This window comes from Oryzias latipes, chromosome 1, assembly GCF_002234675.1.
Source record: "Oryzias latipes chromosome 1, ASM223467v1".
Classification (NCBI taxonomy): Eukaryota; Metazoa; Chordata; class Actinopteri; order Beloniformes; family Adrianichthyidae; genus Oryzias; species Oryzias latipes.
The window spans coordinates 4,045,019-4,061,907 of record NC_019859.2 but is presented as its reverse complement, the minus strand read 5'-3'; the positions used below and the strand labels follow the sequence as shown (position 1 = coordinate 4,061,907).

Here is a 16,889-nt window from a genome sequence, read left to right as displayed (position 1 = left end):
CTACACCGCTAAAGACGAGCTTTAGCTGGTGTTTTTGTTGGAACTGAGTGAGTTATGAGCTAAATTGGAACAAGGAAGTGAATACTTTAACCACTTCTGATTGGTCAGACTGATGACATGTGATTAAGCCTTCAAGAATGATTGGTGGAGTCGTGGAGACAGTGAAAGCTGCGGGACTTTTCAGAAAACAGTTATAGCTGCAGCTAAATCGCGTTACCATCATTCTTATCAAAATGTCTTTAATAGAATCAAATAAACACAAAGAAAAAAGTATTTTATGATCTTTCATATTCCTAACTACTCAGTGTTTTATCAGGACCTGTTTGGATGAACAAAGAGCTGATTTCCTGATGGGAAATGTTTTTAGATCAGTGAATGAGGGCAATTTTCCACGGCACACTTGACCATCTCCTACGGCACACTAGTGTGCCGCGGCACACTGGTTGAAAAACACTGTATTAGACCACAGAGCGGGACTAATGAGAGCGAGCAACGCAGCAACAGCACCCCCTACAGGCGAAACCGGTGGTGCCCCAGAACAATGGATCCCCGAGAGGAAACACTGGAGTAAGAAAAAATATCAGAATATGGAAAATAATAAAAAAATAAAACAACATAAAATAAAAATACAATACAACAGTAATAGTAATTACAAAAGTAAAATAAATATATTTTTAAAAAGACAATGAAAACTATTAAAATATAACTAAGTGTAATAATAATTTAAAAAGGTAGTCAAAATAAATACATAAATAAAATAAAAATAATTATAATAGTCCTTGTATAAGTAAGGGAAATTAGATAAATAGCTACATAGATAATGAGTGAAATAATTAGGCACTTACAAAAGTCATGTAAAAGCCAGATTAAAAAGGTGGGTCTTGAGCCTATCCTTGAAAACCTCTATGGTCTCTGTGGCCCGAGGTGTGCTCTCTGTGTGCTGTTCCACATGCAAGTGGTTTGTCCTAAAACCAGATTTACTTTTTTCTAAAATATTTTGTTATTTAGGAAATCATGTAATTGTGTAAAAGCAATTTTTTAAATGATTTAATCCTAAAAAAGCAAAATTTTCAATAAATTTATCTAAAAATGGTAAGTTGGATACAGGTCTGAAATTGTCCATAATATTTGGATCCAAGTTACTCTTCTTCAGAAATGAAAGACTACAACAATTCATGAGATTCACTTTATTATCATGTTAACAAATAGCAACATACACTCACAAATACCAAATACCATTTGGTATTTATTAAACACAAACAATATAACATTCTAATATAAGTAAATACTATATTTTAGAAATGTAAAGAAAGCACCAAAAACGTAACAAAATAAAATAAAAAAATCAGAAAATGCCCGAGAAACCAGAGTATGAGGAACTTCCCATGACAGCTAAGATCCCAGCATTAAATGTTGCAGGAAGACTCCATGTTTGTAGACCTGCTTATTGACATTCATCAAAGTAGGTGTCCTGTTGGTTTGAACAGCTGCTTGAGACCTCGTCCAGGATCCATCTGTCAAATGAAGGAAGAAAATCATTGGTATAAATTCACATCATAGGGCCTGAGCTAAAACACTGCTTTGATTTCACCTACAGATCCAATGTTGTAGATTGTATTTCCATTATCTGGTTTCAGTAACTTTTAAAAAACTACCAGCAGAAATGATAAATTACTTTCAAAAACTTTGTTTCTGTGTTTTTACAGGAGCAAAATTTGGAATTTGATGACATGCAGTGGCCAGAATACAAATTGCAGGTAAAATATGAATTCTTTAGGATAAACTTTATCGGCTGACAAAAAACAAAACGTACACATTTCTGGGAATTGTTTTTTTTTATTTTTTGTAAATTGTGTTAATTAAATAAATTAATTGTCACGATGCTTACCTCCAGTATCCTTTGCTTGCGAAGCATTCAAGATCGTCTGTTATGTCATCATCAACAAAGGCTTCAGAGAGAATAAATAATTGTTAGAACATGCAAGGTGGTCAACTTTGATGGTACTTAGCTCCACATTGTGTCTTGTGCAAAAACTCACCTGAGCAATTTTTGTTGCACAGATTCTTGGAGGAGCCATTGCCTGAATCACAGAAATAGCTGTCAGAGAGCTGGAAGAGCCCAAAATAGATGGCCGGCCCCTGATTGGGCTTAACGTTGTCCTTCTCTTGAGATGATGATTCATGGCTGTGTTCACTGGGCTTCTTCTCCTTCTTGTTCTTCTGTCTCCTTTCCTCACTTTCATCAGTTTCATCACGGCCCCGTCCCTTCTTTCCCCTTTTCTTATCAGCTTGCCCCTTGTTTCCATGTCCCTTGTTGCCCCTCTCTTTGGATGAAGCGTCTCTCTTCAGTCTTGCGTTTCCAGATGCGGCGTTTGACATTTCAGTGGTATTAGGGCTGGCTGTTGGTTTGTTGGCTCCCTGGTTTTCCATTCCATGGCTTTCCTCATGGCTGTTTTCATTTTCTTCACTTTCGTCATGGCCTCGTCCCTTTTTGCCTTGTTTCTTGTTCCCTCGTCCCCTGTTGCCCTTCTCTTTGGATGAAGCGTCTCTCTTCAGTCTTGCGTTTCCAGATGCAGCGTTTGACATTTCAGTGGTACTAGAGCTGGCTGTTGGTTTGTTGGCTCCCTGGTTTTCCATTCCATGGCTTTCCTCGCGGCTGTTTTCATTTTCTTCACTTTCGTCATGGGCTCGTTCCTTTTTGCCTCGTTTCTTGTCGCCATGTCCTCTGTCACCCTGTCTCTTGTTGCCCTTCTCTTTGGATGAAGCGTCTCTCTTCAATCTTGCGTTTCCAGATACGGCGTTTGACATTTCAGTGGTACTAGAGCTGGCTGTTGGTTTGTTGGCTCCCTGGTTTTCCATTTCATGACTTTCCTCTTCAGAAGATTCATGACTTTTTTTACTGTTCTTCTTTTTCTTGTGGTTTTCTTCGCTGATGTTGTCACTGTCTCCACTTTTGTCATGGCCCCGCCCCTTGTTGTCTCGTCTTTTGTCACTTTTCTCTCTGAAGTCATTGAATGGAGCCCATCGCTTTCTTCTGAAACTGCCATCAGTGCTGTTTGTCATTGGGGCCGAGGAGATTGTTGAGATGATGTCTTGTTCAGTGGCCGTTTGGTTTCCTTCAGCTGCTTGTGTTGTTCGCCTCGCTGCTGCAGTTGGGAGCACAGCATTTCCAGTCACCAGGCTGGAGTCAAGATGGGATCTTCTCTCTAGTTCACAAGTAACTGCAAGAAAAGCAAATATGTAAAGAAAAGACAAAAAACAAATAGGATTAGTCAGTGTTATAAACTGCAATTAGATGTGTTTTATGTCCATTGATGTTCAATGAATTAAACTCAAAATCTACCTGACATAAGTAGATTTTTCTTACCTAAAGCTAGGATTTGGTCCTTGTATCTGCCATACTTTCTGGGCAGAGGCAGAACTTCCTGGAGTTTCTGCCTCAGCTCACATTTGGAGACGATCCTGCCCTCAGATAGGTTTAGCACCAGAGCGGCCACAGACAACGCCAACAGCAATCCCAGCTTCATGACTCCAAAGTCTGCAGCAAGGATTAAAAAAGTTTGTTTAAAAAATAATAATAAAGACATAATTTATTTACAGCATAAACAGAAAACCCCAAATAGTAAATTTAAAGAGTTAAAAAGTCCCTGACAGCAAAACGGACTCTCACCTTTTTGCTTTCCTGCTTGTCCTTCTGTCTTGAGTTTTCACTCTGAGTTTAAAGACTAGAGACGGTCTTGGTGCTTTTATACAGTGCGTCGAGAAATTCTGCTGATTCATAAAACCGGTTTTGTTCTCATCATTGTTTCTGGATTCTTTCTGATGGAAATTTTTATAAAGTTGACAAACTGCATTCAAAGGTGGCGCGTTCGTTACTTCACTACACTTTAATTCTTTTTAAAGCAATCACAAAAACTCAAACATGTAAACTATTAAACCTCACAACGACATTTAAAGCAGCTCTTCTGAAATGTCCTGATCCGAAGAAGCTTTGCATCTTGGTTGAGCATTTCGTTCATGTTTAAGTCTTTATTTCTGGTTTTGCTTTTTACAGCCCAGTTCTGATTGCTTTTTCAGCAGATTTTTTTTTTGATGATGGAAGATCTGATGAAATGAAAACAAAGGAGAGAATCTAAAGAGTAAAAATGTGTGCTGAAAATACAAGTAAGGGTTATCGGCTGACGAGATATCAGAAATGAACGCAGGCCGTGGAAGCCTGAACCCGGAGGAAGGTTGCCTCCGCGAAGTGCGTTAACTCTTGATAATGCACACTTGAAAGGCCATTAACCTGGTTATACCACAAATATTGAACCAGTTTTTAGTACTTTATTGTTCTTATTTGTTCAGTTTAGATCGATTTTTTCCTACAAAACGGACTTATTACCACTTGTTTTTGTCCAGATAATGAAGTCAAAGTTGGTTTTAAAGAAGCCAGCGCAGTGATACAGAACATTTAAGGTATGTGACCAGAACTTCTTTTTAGAAGTGAATTATCACTGGTGATCATTACTTTTTAATCCATGCCCAGCAGCCAATCAGAATCGAGTATTCACCCGGACCATGGTATAAAGCACACGTGTCAAACTCAAGGCCCGCGAGAGCATAAAAGTTTTGAATTTCTTGAAATAAAAAATAAAAAATGCTGTGTTTTTATTCATATCTAGGGGGAATTAGACTTGATATATCGCACTGGGCAACTATACATTAGGACTTAAACACTGTCCATATAACCAAACCTGACAGAATCAAATTTAAAAGGATTTCTGCTGGAGTTACAAGCAAATATATGTTTTCTATGCACCTGTTATTGTCACTTTAAAAAGTTAGAGTAAATAAATAATTAGTTATTTAACATTAAGGAGTAGTTACATTTATTTTTCATTACATTTAGTTACATGTATAAGTTATATCTGGCCCTTTATGGACAGCCACTGTGCAGATGTGGCCCTCGGTGAAAATGAGTTTGACACCCCTGGTATAAAGGGATTTAATAACTTCACTGTAAAATGTTACATTTTCAAGCTTTTATGTGAAAACAGACCAGAAAGTCTCATCTTTATTCCATTGTTCACTTCTGCTTCACACTGTTGATGAACAGGCATCAGAGCATCAACATGATCTCATCTCTCAGATGAACCAGTTTGGGTTGCATTCATGTTCTGTTTATGTTCTTCACGTACTTGAGTCATTGTCACCAGTGAGTCTTTTTAAAGTGAAGACTAAAGGACCAATGAGGCAACAGTCTAATTTTAGATTGTTGGTTTAAATACAGACCAAGTGTAAGCTTGAAATTCTGTTGTGTGCTCATTGTTATGGGGGGAAAAATGATCTCACATAAATGTATTTACAAGCTGTTGCAAAAGGAATGTGCACAGATAAAGGATGACACAGCAGTTCAATGCTCAGAAGATCCATGGATCATTAAAGTCAGAACTCAGACGAGTAGGTGCTGTCATGTTCTTCACTCCTCCACCACAACACTTGTTCTGTCCAGCAGCAAAACAAACACAAAGAACCTTCTTCTGTTGTTTATGTTGGTGTCAAGCTGAGCAGACACCTGAGCTCTGGTCAGTGTTTTTATAAAAAAGTGCTGTGATGGAATAAACCCAATTCATGGAAGACATCTTCCCTCCAGATCCCCACTCCACCATGGAGAAAAAGACAAATTAAGAGGGTCCACCACATGTGTTCCTGCTGCAGGAGCACAGAGAATGCACCCAAAACAGAGACCAGCCCCCCCATTGTTCCCGGAGTCCAGCGGCTGCTATGAAATAACTTAGTGAACAGGAATTTACTGCATTAGGATTTCATCTCCCGCTTTTCCCACATGATCACAGCTGGTTTTAGTTGTTACAGCTGCTTTCAACCTATCATACGTCCTCCTGTCAGCATTTAGTCCAAAACCTTTCTGCTTGGAGGGGTTTCATAGGCCGCATCTCTCCCTTTCTGCACCATGGGGGGGGGTGTCTCAGAGACACTATAATTTGATTTTATGTGCAGAGGGCTGAGACATTAAGTGTGTAGGAGGCTCTAACACGCTTCTAAAACTTAAAATCTTTGATAAGATCTTCAGGAAGGCTGGTGAGGCTTAATGCTGAGCTTAGGTGGTTTGTAATTTTGAGGAGTTCTTTTTGCATCTTGTATTTTACTGCTATTTTACATGACTATCAGATTGGCAAAAGTTCAGTTTTATTAAGGGTTAAATGTCATAACAAAACCTCCTCTCAAAACTGATTTTAGATGTTGACATTGTTTCTTTCCTACAGGACAGCTGAATCTTTGGGATTAGATTTAAGGGGTTTTCATCCACTGATTGCTGAGTCAATCACAGAGAACAAATTCATAGTGTCTACAAGTTTAAACTGTGTTCTTAAATTATTTTTTCTCAGACACAGTTTCTTTTGGTCAAATGTACCTTACTTGTTTCTGTGGAACAGAACGCATCCAAAGGGCCATGAAAAAACATCACACCAGCACTCCAGTTAAACCGTATAAAAAACTCAGGCAACTACTGGTTCATTCAAAAGACAAGATCGGACAAAATAAGAAATGCAATGTCATTTATGAAATACCATGTCACACCTGCAACAAAACATACATAGGAGAAACAGGACGCACCTCAATCACAAGAAAAACAGAACATCAAAGAGAATGCGAAAAGGGAACATACAAAATACTAACAGGAGCCAGACGACAACAGGCAGTTCAGGAAAATATGAAATCAGCCATAACGGACCACTGCAAACAAGAAAACCAAATCATGGACTGGGAAAAGGCCAAAGTCCTCCACACTGAAGACAACAGACACCGCAGATGGATCCTGGAGGCGGTGGAGATACGAAAACGAGCCCACACTTCCATGAACCGGGATGAGGGGGCCTTCCTGCTCTCCCACACCTGGAGCAACATCCTCCAGCAAAAAACGGCCATCAAGGGGCGGAGTCACTTGTCAGAGTCTGACAGGTGACTCCGCCTCAGTCACAATCATCTGTTTTTAAAGACGTCACATCACTACCACCTGATGACGACCCTGACGAAGGCGTACCGATACATGTAAGGTACGTGTGACAAAAAACAAACCGTGTCTGACAAAAAATAGTTTAAGAACACACAGAGAACAAATGTCGACACACTCAGTCGTGTGTGAGGCAACAGTGGGACTTTACCTGTTTGTCAATCCAAAGCAGCTTTGTTACTGTCAACAGTCGTGAACTTAAACCCTGCAGATCACATTTTTTCTGGATGACAGCAAAGAACGAGTTTAAAAAAATCATTCTGTTTTTTTTTTTATAGTTCTTTTAGTAGTTTTTTAGTTTTGCTTAGTTCTTTTGATGAATTAAAAAAAAAAAAAACGGAGCTGCAAATTTCTGTCATGAAGACAAAAAAAGAATAGTAAAAAGTGTAGAAATCCGTGTATATTATTAATGAAAATATAACATTTTTTGTTTAAGTGAATGTTGCAAAATACGTTTTCTACTTTTTTAAGAAGAGAAAACAACTTGACAAATTATTTTTCTCCCCTGTTTTCTAAACATTTGTCAAAAATGAAGAAAGCTCAGATTGTACATTTTTTGAAGGCATCTTTTAAATAAAGCTCACAACTTTCTTTTTTTGAAATTTAACTTTAACTTCTAAAATCCTACTATTTATATTATATTATTATATAATATTATTATATTGTTATATGTTGGAACGTCAATGTAAATATGGGATTGCATTTAGTTGATTGATATACTTTTATTTTGTACATTTTGGATCTTAAACATTTACATTTTGTAAATCCAGTTTAAGTGTTCAAAAAAAAAAAAACTTTCACTGAAATTTTTTCTCACTCCTTTGACAGTTGATTTTATTTCAAGCAAAAAAAAACCCATAAAACTTATGTTTCTTATGTTTTTGCTTTCCTAAGAGTAAGTCTGGAGCCAAAGTGGTCTGATAAATATTTGCATCAACAGGTGTCAAGCTGTTAAAGCTTTTTCATAGTTTATTATTAGAAACTGGAGCGTCTTTCAGAGAAAAATGAAAGAGAAATGAAGAAAATGTACCCGCCAAACAGGTTTCTTTTACGCACCACAGCAAAGAACACGATCTAAATGACTTTGGTGTTCCTTTGTTTTTTTTTTTTAACATTTTATGTTTAATTAAAAAATATTGATTGACCCTGTTTTGTTCACTTTAATTATACTTATAAAATCAGTTTAAAAAAAGGTGTTGCTCTACTATACCTTCTCTTAAAATTTACTTATATTAAAAACAAATGTATTCATTTTTTCATTTTGGGATTATTTCTATATATTTTAAAATATTTGTTGACATTTGTAAAAAATAATTATTTTAAGTCTGACTTTGTGTGTGAACTGATGGGTTGTTGTGCTAAAACCATTTAATAAATAAAAAGCTAAACAGAGATATCCAACTATAGACATTTTGGTTGATCAACATAATTGTCACATGAATTTTTATTTATATGACAGAGAAACATGACTTTTAAATTTTTACACAGAACATTTTAACCCTTGTGCTATCTTAGATGACCCCCCCCCCTTACATTGACGTGTTCTCCCTACCATGACAAAGGTGGATAAAGGAGGAAAGATTTCATGTAATCCATGGACACCAGTGAAGATCACAAACCATTAAAGAAAAAAGTTTCAGAGCACTGTCTAGTGGGTCTAGATGACCCACCACCCAATGGTAAAGTGCCTAGGATAGCACAAGGGTTAATGATCTGTTTTAAGACCTAAAACATTTCTGGCATGTGACTTTATAAAAAAAGTCAAGTCAGTTTATCAGAAATATATTTCTCACCATCACTTTGCAGGATTAAAAACACAACAAAAGTTAGAAAACAACATTGTTCTATTTCAGTCTTAATAACATTTTTCTCTAATTTTAATTTTTCTAAAGCATCTTGTGGTAAAAATGCTTTGTCCCGTAGCTTTATGACTATATTTTCTTTTCTGTTATGATTCCAAGAAATATTTATCTTCAGTAGAACCTCTTATGATTTTTCGGTGTGGCTAAATAATCGAATATTTGCACATATATATTTAGTCATCCCGTTTTCACTTTTGTCTTTCAGCACATTTTAGAAGATCTTTTCGTTATTGTTTTATTTTTTCTGTACAAACAAAATGTTTATGTGAAAAGATTTGTCAAAGCTGTGCTGCAAACTTACATGAATAACTTGGGATGGCGTGTTGCCAGTTAAATCTGCTGTATAAATAACACCAACGGTCAAACATGGTGGTGGTAGTGTGATTATCAGGGAACTTCAGGACCACAAAATCCCAAACTAGAATTTATAACCCTGATAATCATGACCTGAGTCTTAGTTTTGCACCAAATCTGATGTTGGATAAAATATGGTCCATAATCTAGATTATTTAAATGTGACATAAAAAAACAACAACAAAAAATGTCCAAAGGAGGCAAATACTTTGTGTGTGTGAAGAAAATGCCAAGTCAGTTTTTCTGAAAGCTGAGAAGTTTTCTGCCTATCCCTTACAAAAAGCATTGCTGCTATGAAAATGACAATCAACCTGTGAAAAAAAATGTCATGCAATGACGGCACTTGACCTTCTGTGTGGAATGCATGTCCTCCTCGTGCACGAGCGTGTTTGGCGTGAATGAGGAGGATGCAGAAAAAGTAGTTGGAGGGAGGTGGTGACTTTTCCAATAATCTTTCTAAACAAAATGCTCCAACTGGATTTCCCCTCTCGCCCGTGTTCTTGGATGGATTCCTTCTTTACAGACAAAAAGCTATAAAGTGCCATGACTCCTTCACACTCACGTGTAGCACCGGCCTCCGGCAAGTCTGAGTGCTGTGTCAAAGAGAAGAGAAGGGTTTCACAGCAGCAGAATAGAGGCATTTTTTCCTTCAACCTAGAACTTGTTGTTTGTTGCTTTACTGTGTGGTATTGTAACAGCTCAGGTGAGCGGTAGTAGGAAGTAAAAACTGTTTAAATTTTTGCCTACAGGCTGTTCGCTAAGAAATCTAAAACAGTCTGAAAAAAATTTGACTAAATATGTGACTGAAAGATTAGAGCGATTTTTTATTGTGTGTGAGTGATGACAATGAGGAGAACAAATACAAAGATGTGAACACTACAACGACTAACAATAAAATAAATAAATTATGTAAACTCTCTCTCTCGTATTCCAAGAAGGATGAGTCGGTGAATTCCAAACAGGTTTTCATTGTCCTCCTCCAGAACGGGACATATCATTGCTGCGTAATCAGGGTGGATCTGTGAGTCAAAACAACAAATGAACTTAATGCCTTTTTCACGGCACACAAGATTTCTGAGAATAGCCTTTATCAAATCATTGTGTCACTTGATCTGTGCCAATAGAAAAGTCTTGTTTAAACAGCAGTCAAAGCTGTGGTGCACCCATTTTTAGAGTCTTGGAAGCTCTGCTGTAAAAGTAATAACAGTCAAACAAGGTGGTGGTAGTGTGATTGATGGGGGTTGGATGATTTGTCAAAAGCAATAGGAGCTGAGAACTCTGAGCTCAACTTGAAAATCCTACAAGTGAACATCTGATCATCAGTTCATGTTTTCAGGCTGAAGAGCACTCGGGTAAGGCAGAATAAAGCAAGGGGAAAAATCTTATCTGCACGTGTCGGGAGAAAGTTCCTGTGTTCAGTTTAATCTAAACTAGTTCTTCTGGAGGCCGAAAACATTTTAATCTTTCTGGTTTTGTTTAAACCATCTAAAAAAAGCTTAACGGCATGTCAGCTATGCACAGAACAAATGCAGCTGTTAATCTGTGAAAGCAGCCATGAACTTCTTACGATTGTTTGCTGCTTTGGACTTTTGCCAAGCATCTTATTTTCTTTGCAAGGGAAATTGTAGTTTTAATAAGATTATTCTGAACATTTTATCTGTGATCTGAAGCTGATCCATGCTAGCTTGTTTGGCTTTACTTTTAAAGCATCTACTTCTCTGAATTCTGTGTCCATGAACACAGTAACTCCAAACACTGTTGGGTTACCTCAGATTCTGTCATTTCATTTTGAAGTTTTCATATCTGAGTTGTCCAAAGATAAAATCATATTTCATTACTGGCTACAGTCATCGATGCACAAACAAAAAGCCTCGAGGTTTCATTTTGACAAAAAAAAAGAGCATTTTCTTGTACAAAAAACGTTTAAAAATGTGAAAAGGCGTCATGATGGTGACAGAAGAAGACATTAGTTTCTCAAAGATGCTCAGATTTCTATCAGCTCAAACATGGCCAAAACAAAACTTAAAGCATAACCTGAAAACCACAAATTTAAATAGATTGCGGGGCCATTAGCAGAAACAGCTGTGAATAATTGACACTAAAATGTATTGGCAACGATCTTGACAAAAAGGTTTAAGTCAAAAACATCTGAACAGCTGCAGCACCCTGAACGGAGTAGAAGACAAACCCGGTTTCCACTGAGTGAATGTTGAGAGAACCAGTCATGCCACCATCTGTACCACACCCTGCAGCAGGCCTGCATTACTGCAGTTAAATAAGCCGATAAAGACAGATGGCCTTCCTGAAAGGTCATTTCAAGAGGATAAATGCAAGTTTTATTAATGGTAGAGTGAATGTACGTGTCTGCATATAGAATTTGGCAAAGTGTAGAAGGAACTTTAGCTGCTGATGGATTTTATTTTCTTTCAAAGTAAAGTCAAGATGTAAAGTGGATAATTTCTAGGGAAAAGAAAAAACAAAACAAAAGCACAGAGTGGAGACATTTTAAATAGACAAACTTTGATTGAAGATTTGATCAAAACGACCAGTAAGCTGCAGGTCTTTGGCCACATACAGTCAGGACCATAAATATTCGGACAGAGACACATTCTTTCTAATTTTGTTTCTGTACACTACTACAGTGAATTTCTAACTAAACAACTCAGATGCCATTGAAGTGCAGACTTTCAGCTTTTATGGTTGAACAAAAAGATTGCAGATAAATGTGAAAAACTAAAGCATTTTTTAAACACAATCCCTTCATTTCATGAGCTCGTAAGTAATTGGACAAATGAGATAACTGAAAAAAAATGGTCATTACTAATATTTGGTTGATAACCCTTTGTTGGCTATGACAGCCTGAAGTCTTGAACTCATGGACATCACCAGATGCTGGGTTTTCTCCTTCTGAATGCTCTGCCAGGCCTTTACTGCAGCGGCTTTCAGTTGCTGTTTGTTTGTGGGCCTTTCTGTCTGAAGTTTAGTCTTCAACAAGTGAAATGCTGCTCAATTGGGTTAAGATCAGGCGACGTACTTGGCCGTTCAAGAATATTCTACTTCTTTGCTTTAATAAACTCCTGAGTTGCTTTGGCTCTATGTTTTGGGTCGTTGTCCGTCTGTATTATGAAACGCCGCCCAACCAGTTTGGCTGCATTCACCTGGATTTGCGCAGACAGTATGTCTCTGAACACCTCAGAATTCATTGGGCTGATTCTGTCCTGTGTCACGTCATCAATAAACAATAGTGTCCCAGTGCCACTAGCAGCCATGCACGCCCAGACCATCACACTGCCTCCACAGTGTTTTAGTGATGATGTAGTGTGCTTTGGATCATGAGCTTCTCCACGCCTTCTCCATACTTTTCTCTTGCCATCATTCTGGTAGAGGTTGATTTTGGTTTCATCTGTCCAAAGAATGTTTTTCCAGAACTGTGCTGGCTTTTTTAGATGATTCTTAGCAAAGTCCAATCTAGCCTTCCTATTCTTGAGTGGCTTGCATCTTGCAGTGTACACTCTGGATCTACTTTCATGAAGTCTTCTTTTTCTGGTAGACTTGGATATTGATACGCCTACCTCCTGGAGAGTGTTGTTCACTTGGTTGGCTGTTGTGAACGGGTTCCTCTTCACATGGAAATGATTCTGCGATCATCCACCACTGTTGTCTTCTGTGGACGTCCAGGTCTTTTTGCGTCACTGAGTTCACCACTGCTTTCTTTCTTTCTCAGGATGGACCACACTGTTGATTTTGCCACTCCTAATACTGTAGCAATTTCTCGCATGGTTTTTTTCTGTTTTCTCAGCTTAATGATGGCTTCTTTCACCTGCATTAAGAGCTCCTTTGACCGCATGTTGTCTGTTCATAGCAAAATCTTCAAAATGCAAGCACGAGTCCTCTAATTAACTGAATGAATGAAAGCCTTTTATCTGCTTCACTGATAAAGACATAACAAGGGGATTGTCCACACCTCCCCATGCAATAGCATGCAAGTCATTTGTCCAATTACTTACGAGCCCATGAAATGAAGGGATTGTGTTTAAAAAATGCTTTATTTTTTCACATTTTTATGCAAAAATTTTGTTCAACCCATGGAATAAAAGCTGAAAGTCTGCACTTCAATGGCATCTGAGTTGTTTTATTTAAAATTCACTGTGGTAATGTACAGAAACAAAATTAGAAAGAATGTGTCTCTGTCCAAAAATTTATGGTCCTGACTGTAACTCTAGAACTGGTCATTCAAACCATGTACCGTATCCACCCAAACTGGCTTTTCTCAATGTGAAGGAGTAGCAGCTCTACTCCGAGCTCCCTTGGGGTGACCAAGTTCCTCAAAATATCTTTAGGAAGGAACCAGAACAATTTAAAGTGCTTCAAACTTTATTGATTTCAGACAGACAGATCCAACAGATACAAAATCAAATACTATAAAGTTATAATAAACGTTTTGTTTCTGTTGTTGAAAAGGTTTTAGCAAATCTATCAACTTCAATGATGTTGTTATCCTAGATAATGTAAAAACAATCAGTAAAATAAGGAATGAAAAATGCCCGAGAAACCAGAGTATGAGGAACTTCCCATGACAGCTAAGATCCCAGCATTAAATGTTGCAGGTAGACCCCATGTTTGTAGACCTGCTTATTGACATTCATTAAAGTAGGTGTCCTGTTGGTTTGAACAGCTGCTGGAGACCTCGTCCAGGATCCATCTGTCAAATGAAGAGTGAAAGCCATTATTTCTTTGTTTACTGTTTCTCTTTCTCTTTATTGGTATTTGTTTCTTTTTTTGGATATATTTTTGGTTAACACTGAGTATATTTTTAAGTTCCTCAATACTTTGGTCTTACATTATGGGTTTACGTGAACTTAAAGTAAATGTTTGCATTTCTCCATAACTCAGATTAGCTTTGTTTTGTTTTATTATTGTTAAAGTATAGAATTTGGTGTTTTTCCACTCTGGCCTCAGTAACTTTTTATTAATATATTTATAATATAAATAACATATTGCTTCTAGTAATTATGAGGCTGTGTTATCACTAGAGGAGACATTTTAATAATGTCTTCAAAGATGTATTTTGTTGACTTTTCCACATTAAATGGTTCCATATTAAATGGTTGCTTTTTGTTGCCCAATGCGTCAGATTTTTCCTCCTCAAAAAAGTTCTTTGTCAGCCATTATGCAATATTCCTTGGTGCACTGCCAAAGATGATGTAACAGTCTTGTTTTAAAAAACTTCGAAAGTGTTGAGGAAATTAATTTTGAAACTTGTTTCCTGTTTTTTCAGTGGCTGTAGCTCAACAGGCCTGTGTGGGGTCACTAAAAAGACAACTCCAACCTAATTTGAGCGCTGTGTGGCAACAAATCTTTTGTTTGACGTGCTTGGCTTTCACAGCGTGTAGTTTTAGTCTGACACAAATAGCTATTCACTCATTTTGACATGACACTGCTGCTTTGGTGTGAACTTAGGGTTAAAAGTAAAAGCACAGTTTCTAGAAAAAGTGTTTTTGTTCTCCCATTGACCTACTAGACATGTAGAATTATTTTTAGTGGGTCAATGCAGAAATACTAATATGCAGCTGTGTAAAATATTAGATGTTTTCTCTCTGGTGATTTTACCATTTCTTGGAAACTGAGTAATATCCGAGAGATTTAAATGAAATTTAAAACTTAAAAAAGGCTAAAATGAAAAAGATTGTTTTTTGAATTACTGAAATTAATTGTCACGATGCTTACCTCCAGTATCCTTTGTTTGCGAAGCATTCAAGATCGTCTGCTATGTTGTCATCAATAAAGGCTTCAGAGAGAATAAATAATTGTTAGAACATGCAAGGTGGTCGACTTTGATGGTTGATGGCTCTACATTGTGTCTTGTGCAAAAACTCACCTGAGCAATTTTTGTTGCACAGATTCTTGGACGAGCCATTGCCTGAATCACAGAAATAGCTGTCAGAGAGCTGGAAGAGCCCAAAATAGATGGCCGGCCCCTGATTGGGCTTAACGTTGTCCTTCTCTTGAGATGATGATTCATGGCTGTGTTTACTGGGCTTATTTTCCTTTTTGTCGTTTTGTCGTCCATTGTTTCCCCTTTTCTTATCAGCTTGCCCCTTGTTGCCTCGTCCCCTGTTGCCCTTCTCTTTGGATGAAGCGTCTCTCTTCAGTCTTGCGTTTCCAGATACGGCGTTTGACATTTCAGTGGTACTAGAGCTGGCTGTTGGTTTGTTGGCTCCCTGGTTTTCCATTCCATGGCTTTCCTCGCGGCTGTTTTCATTTCCTTCACTTTCGTCATGGCCTCGTTCCTTTTTGCCTCGTCTCTTGTCGCCATGTCCTCTGTCACCCTGTCTCTTGTTGCCCTTCTCTTTGGATGAAGCGTCTCTCTTCAATCTTGCGTTTCCAGATACGGCGTTTGACATTTCAGTGGTACCAGAGCTGGCCGTTGGTTTGTTGGCTTCCTGGTTTTCCATTTCGTGGCTTTCCTCTTCAGAAGATTCATGACTTTTTTTACTGTTCTTCTTTTTCTTGTGGTTTTCTTCGCTGCTGTTGTCACTGTCTCCACTTTCGTCATGGCCCCGCCCCTTGTTGCCTCGTCTTTTGTCACTCTTCTCTCTGAAGTCATTGAATGGAGCCCATCGCTTTCTTCTGAAACTGCCATCAGTGCTGTTTGTCATTGGGGCCGAGGAGATTGTTGAGATGATGTCTTGTTCAGTGGCCGTTTGGTTTCCTTCAGCTGCTTGTGTTGTTCGCCTCGCTGCTGCAGTTGGGAGCACAGCATTTCCAGTCACCAGGCTGGAGTCAAGATGTGATCTTCTCTCTAGTTCACAAGTAACTGCAAGAAAAGCAAATATGTAAAGAAAAGACAAAAAACAAATAGGATTAGTCAGTGTTATAAACTGCAATTAGATGTGTTTTATGTCCATTGATGTTCAATGAATCAAACTCAAAATCTACCTGACATAAGTAGATTTTTCTTACCTAGAGCTAGGATTTGGTCCTTGTATCTGCCATACTTTCTGGGCAGAGGCAGAACTTCCTGGAGTTTCTGCCTCAGCTCACATTTGGAGACGATCCTGCCCTCAGAGAGGTTGAGCACCAGAGCGGCCACAGACAACGCCAACAGCAATCCCAGCTTCATGACTCCAAAGTCTGCAGCAAGGATTAAAAAGGACAATGGTAAGCAAACAATGTTATTAGAATGTTCAAAACACATATATATAGATATAGATATATAGATATAGATATATAGATATAGATATATATCTATATCTATATATATAAACTGATAATAAAAAAATACACACAAATTTGACTTCTTACAGAATTAAAAGTATTTATTTTTGTACTATTTAATTGTACTCACAATTTATTCTTTCTTTATGCCGTCTTTTTTGCCTTTGTGTCTTGCAGAGTATCCCGTCTGAGTATATAGAGTAGAACTTCTCCTGCTTTTATATGCCTTGAGTTCCACAAACCGGTTGGGTTGTCGTCATTGTGTCTACATTCTTTCTGATGGAAAGGTGACACAAAGGTGGCGTGTGCATTGTTTCACGAGCATGAAACACCCAAACATGAAATCTATCAAACCTAATAAAAACAGGTAAAACATCTAATATGTTAATTTAATGAAGCATTGCATTTTGGTTGAGAATTTTGTAAATTTTATGGTCTTT

General features: G+C 37.8%; 1 protein-coding gene across 2 annotated transcripts; it reads right to left on the bottom strand.

Moving 5' to 3' along the window:
* Positions 1-1,172: 1,172 nt before the first annotated feature.
* Positions 1,173-16,685, bottom strand: LOC101173764 (ribosome-binding protein 1). 2 transcript variants are annotated; one of them, XM_023954467.1, is made up of 6 exons: positions 16,580-16,685; positions 16,195-16,365; positions 15,465-16,048; positions 2,040-2,859; positions 1,889-1,949; positions 1,173-1,514 (listed from the first exon to the last, which is right to left on the bottom strand). In XM_023954467.1, the coding sequence occupies exons 2-6, from the start codon at positions 16,352-16,354 to the stop codon at positions 1,445-1,447; spliced, it is 1,695 nt and encodes a 564-aa protein (XP_023810235.1). In that variant the 5' UTR covers positions 16,355-16,365; positions 16,580-16,685; the 3' UTR covers positions 1,173-1,444. The 2 variants fall into 2 exon arrangements, with proteins under 2 accessions (XP_023810235.1, XP_004065587.1); XM_004065539.2 differs by lacking the exons at positions 15,465-16,048; positions 16,195-16,365; positions 16,580-16,685 and adding exons at positions 3,368-3,538; positions 3,671-3,753 and having other exon boundaries at positions 2,040-3,221.
* Positions 16,686-16,889: the final 204 nt, after the last annotated feature.

Excerpts from the sequence above, each read along its gene's own strand:
- LOC101173764 (XM_023954467.1), bottom strand. The coding sequence starts at position 16,354 with ATGAAGCTGGGATTGCTGTTGGCGTTGTCTGTGGCCGCTCTGGTGCTC. Across the intron at positions 1,950-2,039 it reads GTGCAACAAAAATTGCTCAG|CCTTTGTTGATGATGACATA; the intron begins GTGAGTTTTTGC and ends TTCTCTCTGAAG. Across the intron at positions 1,515-1,888 it reads GCAAGCAAAGGATACTGGAG|ATGGATCCTGGACGAGGTCT; the intron begins GTAAGCATCGTG and ends TTCATTTGACAG.